The sequence below is a fragment of the Scyliorhinus torazame genome, chromosome 5 (genome assembly GCF_047496885.1).
Source record: "Scyliorhinus torazame isolate Kashiwa2021f chromosome 5, sScyTor2.1, whole genome shotgun sequence".
Lineage (NCBI taxonomy): Eukaryota > Metazoa > Chordata > Chondrichthyes > Carcharhiniformes > Scyliorhinidae > Scyliorhinus > Scyliorhinus torazame.
Window position 1 is genome coordinate 212,633,628 of NC_092711.1, and position 7,322 is coordinate 212,640,949.

General features: G+C 43.4%; 1 protein-coding gene across 1 annotated transcript in view; it reads left to right on the forward strand.

Annotated features, from left to right (window-relative positions):
• The window catches only part of LOC140420929 (sodium- and chloride-dependent neutral and basic amino acid transporter B(0+)-like), a 269,713-nt gene extending 263,548 nt beyond the window's left edge, over positions 1-6,165 (forward strand). Inside the window, exons 14-15 of the mRNA XM_072505091.1 lie at positions 378-548; positions 3,820-6,165. Coding sequence (XP_072361192.1) covers positions 378-548; positions 3,820-3,936 — 288 coding nt within the window. The 3' untranslated portion in view covers positions 3,937-6,165. The remainder of the gene's footprint in view (positions 1-377; positions 549-3,819) is intronic.
• The last annotated feature ends 1,157 nt before the right edge of the window (positions 6,166-7,322 follow it).

Below are 7,322 nucleotides of genomic sequence, written 5' to 3' on the forward strand. Positions count from 1 at the left end.
TGACACCGTAATGGTTTAAACACAGATGCCAGAAACTTTGTTTATTTATCTTTCCCTTCATGCTTGAATGCATCTGAAGTCCAACCATTATTCTAACTAAATGTTTGTAAACACCCTTGTTATGATTGACAGCTGCTGACCATTTCAACAATGCAAAATGGTTTCACTGCCTCTTTCCAAGCCAGGGGTGTGGGACAGGCCCAGTGCCAACCCAGTTTTTGCCCCAATGTGGGATTCTCTGCCCTATCAGGTTACCCAATCATCTGGTGGGGAATGGAGAATTCTGGCCTACATAGTGATTTAAACTGAAAATAATCAAGCTGCAGATAGCCTCTCATTCTGATTCTGATCTCATTTTACGCAATCATTTCATTCAGGCAATCTTAATCTGGTCCTTAGCAACATTCAATCCTCCAACATATGGACTTGTTAAGTATCCTGGCTGGGCAACAGCATTTGGCTGGTGTATGATAATCTTCTGTATTATGTGGATCCCTTTTATAGCCATCGTGAAAATTGTCCAGGCTAAGGGTTCCAATTTGTGGAAGGTAAGAAAATACTTTTGAGATGCCATACTAACCATCCTTGTGCTTTTGGGAACTGGAATTTAAAATTGAACACCAATTTAGGACAATGTTGTTGTAGACGCACACGCGATAATTACTGTGTTGAAAATCTACCTGATTTTATCCTTGTAGCTGTCAGGAATAACATTATTACCAATCGCAAGCAGTGTGCAAGCTGACTGGGGCACTCTTTCATTTTTATAGTGCCTCTCAGAACTTCATAATGTTCCAAAACATTTCCTGCAGCTAATGAAGTCACATTGAAGAATGCAATGGAGAGAAATCTGGTAGCCAATTTACATACAGCAAGGTCCCACAAACAGCAATGGAATAAATTAACTAACATCATTTTTTTAGTGACGTTGGCCAGTACACCAGAACGGTGATTCCATGAGATCTTTTACATCCATGTACATGGGGACACGGGCGCTCAGTGCGCTGCCCCATCAAACAGGCAGCAGTTTTGACAATGCCATAATCCTTTGGAATTGTACTGAAATGCAAGCTAGGTGTATACTAAAGTCTGTAGACTGAGACTTGAACTCCTGATCTCAGGCTCTGAGCTTGTAGCACTACCATTGAATCACGACTGTTAGTTCATGAAAGCAGCATGTTGCCACCAAGTCTTTCAGTTCATTAAACATCGTTCATATTCAGTAAATTCAAATTCAGTAAGCATTTAAATGTGTTAGTTGATCTCAGTGGTGCATCTCCCATGTGTCTGCATGGGTTTCCTACAGGTGCTCCGGTTTCCTCCCACAAGTCCCAAAAGACGTGCTGTTAGATAATTTGGACATTCTGAATTCTCCCTCTGTGTACCCGAACAGGTGCTGGAATGTGGCGTCTGGGGGCTTTTCACAATAACTTCATTGCAGTGTTAATGTGAGCCTATCTGTGACAATTAAGATTATATTAAAAAATATCAAGTGCTGTCTTCAGACCTCCTCAGAGGACAAACATGGGACACAACCTACAGAATACCCTTCGTCATCCAGTACTTCCCCGGAGCGGAGAAACTACGACATCTTCTTCACAACCTTCAACACATCATTGATGAAGATGAACATCTTGCCAAGGTCATCCCCACACCCCCACTACTTGCCTTCAAACAACCGCGCAACCTCAAACAAACCATTGTTTGCAGCAAACTACCCAGTGACCACGACACCACACAACCCTGCCATGGCAATCTCTGCAAGACGTGCCAGATCATCGACATGGATACCACCATTACACGTGAGAACACCACCCACCAGGTACGCTGTACATACTCGTGCGACTCGGCCAACGTTGTCTACCTCATACGCTGCAGGAAAGGATGTCCCGAAGCATGGTACATTGGCGAGACCATGCAGACGCTGCAACAACGAAAGAACGGACATCGCGCGACAATCACCAGGCAGGAATGTTCCCTTCCAGTTGGGGAACACTTCAGCAATCAAGGGCATTCAGCCTCTGATCTCCGGGTAAGCATTCTCCAAGGCGGCCTTCAGGACGCGCGACAACGCAGAATCGCCGAGCAGAAACTTATAGCCAAGTTCCGCACACATGAGTGCGGCCTCAACCGGGACCTGGGATTCATGTCGCATTACATTCATCCCCCACCGTCTGGCCTGCAAAATCCTACCAACTGTCCTGGCTTGACACAATTCACACCTCTTTAACCTGAGGTTACCCCATCTCTGGATCTGTAAAGATTTAATCACCTGCTAATGGTCGCATTCCAAGCATTGTCTGGCAGCTCTGAATTTGTCTATATATTTGTTTCTGGAACAGACCTCTTCATTCACCTGAGGAAGGAGCAGCGCTCCGAAAGCTAGTGACATCGAAACAAACCTGTTGGACTTTAACCTGGTGTTGTAAGACTTTGTACTGTGCTCACCCCAGTCCAACGCCGGCATCTCCACATCATGTCTTCAGATGATAAAAGGTTCGAGAACAGGAAATTATTAGACACGCCAATCAAATATCGTCCAGTTCCTATTTTTAAAGTCATATATCCTGAAATTAATTTTACATCATTTTTATTATTATTAGTTCAATATTTATAGTTCTTAGCAAAATCAAAATGGCACCCTAGTTGATTGTGACATAGGTAAACAAGTGAAGAGGGCAGTCACTAGCGCAAATACCTCTGACAGGCTCAACATTATTACAAGTATGCAGCTTTTCTCTGAAGCATTTCCCTGCCTTCATTATGCTCTGGAGCTACAAAACGTAAATAATAAATCTTTTCAGTAAGAGATTCCAGGTGTGATTTGAGGAAAAATAATCCCATTAAGCGTCGGGTGCGACCCTGCTATCGGGCCTCGGAGTGGAAGGCCCGCCAAGGCTGCACTTACCTTAATTTCCTGCACTGAGGTGCTCCTACGTCAGTGCAGGAAGATTTCAGGGCGCCATTTAAAAATTTCAACAACCTTTATTGTGAAAAGCTACTCCTTGGTATCACACCTGAATGGCCTAGCTCTATTTTTTTAGATAGGCCCACTTGTTCAGAACTTCCTTACCAAAAGTTTTATTTGTTCTCTGTCTACAATACCTTGGGCGGGATTCTCCGACACTCCGCGCTGGAATCGCGCCCGGCGTGGGGGCATAGAATAGCCGTTCACACCAAGAATCTGGCGCGATAGCGCTTCCGTTCTTCTCCACAGACCCGCCAGTCCCGCTCATGCAGTCAACGCGGTGCCGGTCAGGGGCCATTGGACGACTCTGCGGGCGACTAGCCAAACTCCCGCCGGCGTGGTTTACATATGGTACCACCCGGCAGGAGCTGGGACCCGTGGCCACGGTGGTGTTCCTAGTTGGGGGCGGGGGAGATCTGACCCCGGGTCAGGGGGCTTCAGCGGAGGCCAGGCCTGCATGCGCGGCCACGCGGTCTAGCTAGCAGGGCCTCGCCACCAGCTAGAGCTGCGGGACGCTCGCCGGGGCTAGCCCCCTGGAAAACGGAGAATCACCCCGGACCTTTGAGGAAAACGTCCGGAGTGATTCTCGGCTGTTTTCCGGCGGGCGTGGGGACTTTGTCCCCAGAAGGGAGAATCCCGCCCCCTATCTTTTAATCATCTTAAGCACATAAATTATTTACCTCTTTAGCTGAGGGGAATGCACGCCCAGTTTATGCAACTTGCCCTCATAATTTAACCTCTGTAGATCTGTTATTAGGCTGATTAGAATCAAAGTTATTTTTCTAGCTCGGCATTGGTGATTGCTGAAAATAAAACAGAAGGTGTTGATAATGTAAATTTTGTTTTCACAGAAAATTGCTGCAGCCTCCAAGCCAGCTCCAGACTGGGGCCCATACCTGAAAAAGCACAGGTGGGGAAGATACGACAAGACAAATGAAAATAATCCGCAAGCTGTTACCCCTGATTGAAATGGAAGACAGCTAGAGGACATTTTCAGTTCATTATATAAACATCAACTTCAGAGTCAAATAATTTTAAAAGAAAATGTGTTGTTTTAAAATAACTGGAAATGTTTCTCAGCTAGTTTTTCAAAGCACAGGGATAATTTTTAAAATGCATAATTGTTCTGCTTTTCCAACGTGGAGCATTTAATAGGAATTGAATCTTTTGTTCCAATGGCAAATCATAGGGAGCCACTTGGCTGAATTCCCATTGCACACTCCCAATCAGCAAGGTTCTATACTGGGAGTATACATTCATAAAATTATCTCTTTTCAGCCTTACTCTTAAAACCAATTTTCTGGCCTCCCTACGTTGTGTTTCTCGGCCGCTGAAGGCATCCCAATGGCCAACGGCAGATATTCTGGTCCCACCGCTGTCAACGTGATTTCCCATTGAATCCACCCCACGCTGCCGAAAACCCACAGTAGAGGTGTGCCGTGGGACAGGAAGATCCTACCAGCGTTAACAGCCGGAAGATCTCCATAAAACATCGGAGCAGAATCAGGCCATTCGACCCATTGAGTCTGCTTCACTATTCGATCATGGCTGATATGTTCCCCATCCCCATTCTTCTCCCTACAAGTCCTGATCCGCTGATTCATCAAGAAATCCCCTTATTAATCAAGAAACCCAGATTTGTGCTTGAGGTGTTATTAACTACTGGGCTACAAACCAAGAGCTGGATAGACGGAATTAGACAGAAAAGTTATTTCTTCGGACATAAGAAGTAGCAGGAGAAGTAGTCAATTTACCTCTCGAGCCTGCTCCAATATTCAATACAATTATGGCTGATCTCATCATGGCCTCAACTCCACCATCCTGCCCATTTTCTGGAACCCCCTCAACGCATTATTAATTACAAATCTGTCTAACTCCTCTTTAAATTTAATCACTGCTCCAGCATGCATTGCACTCTGGGACAGCGAATTCCAAAGATTCATGACCTTTTGGTAGAAGTAATTTCTCCTCAACTCTGCTTTAAATTTGCTGCCGCTTATCCTGAAACTATGACCTTTCGATCCAGAATGCCTCACAAGAGGAAGCATCTACTCCACGTCTACATTATCCAAAGCTTTTATCATCTTAAATACCTCAATTTGATCTCCCATCATTCTTTTAAACAGACAGTATAGGCCTAGACTATTCAATCTCTCTTCATAAGACAAATCCCTCATCTCTGGAATCAATCTAGTGAACTTCCTCTAAACTGTATCTTTCTGTAAATAAGGAGACCAAAACTGTGCACAAAGCTCAAGTTGTGGTCTCATCAGTGCCTTGTACAATTGCAACAACACTTCCTTACATTTACATTCTATTCCTTCAGCCATAAATGCCAACATTCTATTTACTTTCTTTATTACCTGCTGTATCTGTATGCTAGTTTTCTGCGACTCATCCACGAGGACACCCAGATCCCTCTGCATTGGAGCACCCTGAAGTCTCTCTCCATTTAAATAATAAGTTGCCTTTCCATTTTTCCGACCAAATGGAAGCCCTCACACATATCCATGTTGAACTCCATCTACCATATTTGGTCCAATACCCAACCTATCTAAATCCATTAGTAATTATTTCATCATTGCAATTTACTGTCCCACCTATTTCGGTGTAATATGCAAATTTGGCTATAGAGCCTTTTAACCCTGAATCCAAGTCATTAATATAGATTTTAAGTAGTTAGGGCCCAAGGATCGAACCCTGTGACACCCCACTAGTTACATCTTGCCATCCATTTATTTAGACTCTATCTTCTGTCCGTCAGGCAGTCTTTTATCCAAGCTAATAAATTACCTTTAACCTCACGTGATCTAACCTTGTGTATCAACTGTCTTTATGGCATCTCATCAAACGTCTTCTGAAAATACTACATCTACAGGATCCCCATTATCCAATTGGCTTGTTACAGTTTCATAGAACTCTAGCAAATTAGTCAAACAAGTTTTATCCTTCATAAAACCATGCTGTCCCTGATGGGTTGTGTTTTAATTTTCCACATGTCTGATATTACTTCCTTCATAATGGATTTTAATAATTTCCCAATGTTAAACTAACTGGTCTGTAATTTCCTAAATTCAGCCTCCCTCACTTTTTGAATAAGGGGGTTACATCAGCATTTCGCCCTTTGTCTAGAAAAGTAAATAATGAGGAAATTTAAACAACCTGTGGTCCTGATATTACAGCAGAGATTCATTGTATGTAGGGTTTAGAGGGGTGGTGTGGGGGTTAGTGGCGGGGCCAATTAAGGAACACAATGCCCATAAGCATGTATTTCCTGAAAGTCATGCAGTTTCTAACGGCAAGATATCTTTAAATATTTTTCTGAACACACATAGCTTCAGTTACAGGCTGACTGCCTGTCAGATGGGAACGCCTTCAACACAAGCCAACAGCCATGGCAAGAGCCAGCAGAATTAGTGCGGGCATTAGGAGAGATCATGGGACAGGTGATAGCCCAGGGAGGGGGTGGGTTCCAACTGTTGGTGGCAGGTCGAATTATGTTAGAGGAAAAGGTTAGAGCGATCACAGGGTGGTTTTCTTTTAAACTTGTTCACCCTGAATAAATGCTTCAGCTCCTCATGGCCCACAAACAGTACTGTAAAGGGCATTTGCTAAGGTCAGGGAAACATATCCAAACTGTGGTTAAAAATAGAATCACTTGAAATGAAGGCACATATGCCTCATGAAAGTATTCAAGTAATCAACTCCTCTTCAGAGCAGATTAGTCACCAGTCCCTTGTCCCACCTCCATAGAAATGAATGGGCTCAAAATGGGTTCAATATTCAATACCTATTTCAGATTTTATCCTTTCACCTGAACCAAATACACCCATTTTGAGGAGTTAAAATCATTCCCTTTAATTTCAACAATGTTTAAGAGTTACAGATTATGGGCTAGATTCTCCACCTGTTCACGGCAGCAGGAATCTCTGGGCATGTTGCAGTGAATGGGAAATTTAGCTAAGTGTCAAATTCTCCATCCACGCTAACAGAGGTAGCAGGGCGGACTCGCAATGGAGAATTCCGGCCTATGTTTCTGTCTCAAATATTCATATTTTGAGTTGCACATATATCTCAAAAGCTCCTATTTAATGCACTGACAATTCTTTGGGGGTGAAAGCACAAAATCCCCCACTTTAAATGTAAAAGAATTCATGCAATGGAGATAAATTAATTCATTACGTTGTTGGGATTCATTTTTTATAGAGCTGCTTAACTGACTGCCTCCTTGGTGTCATGTTGGGTGTTCTGGTTTACAGACAAGCCAACAATGCTGGAAGTGGTGTAATGCTATTTTATTAACTGTTCAACTATGCTAACATACTGTAAATGTGGGTATAAGCAACACCAGCTT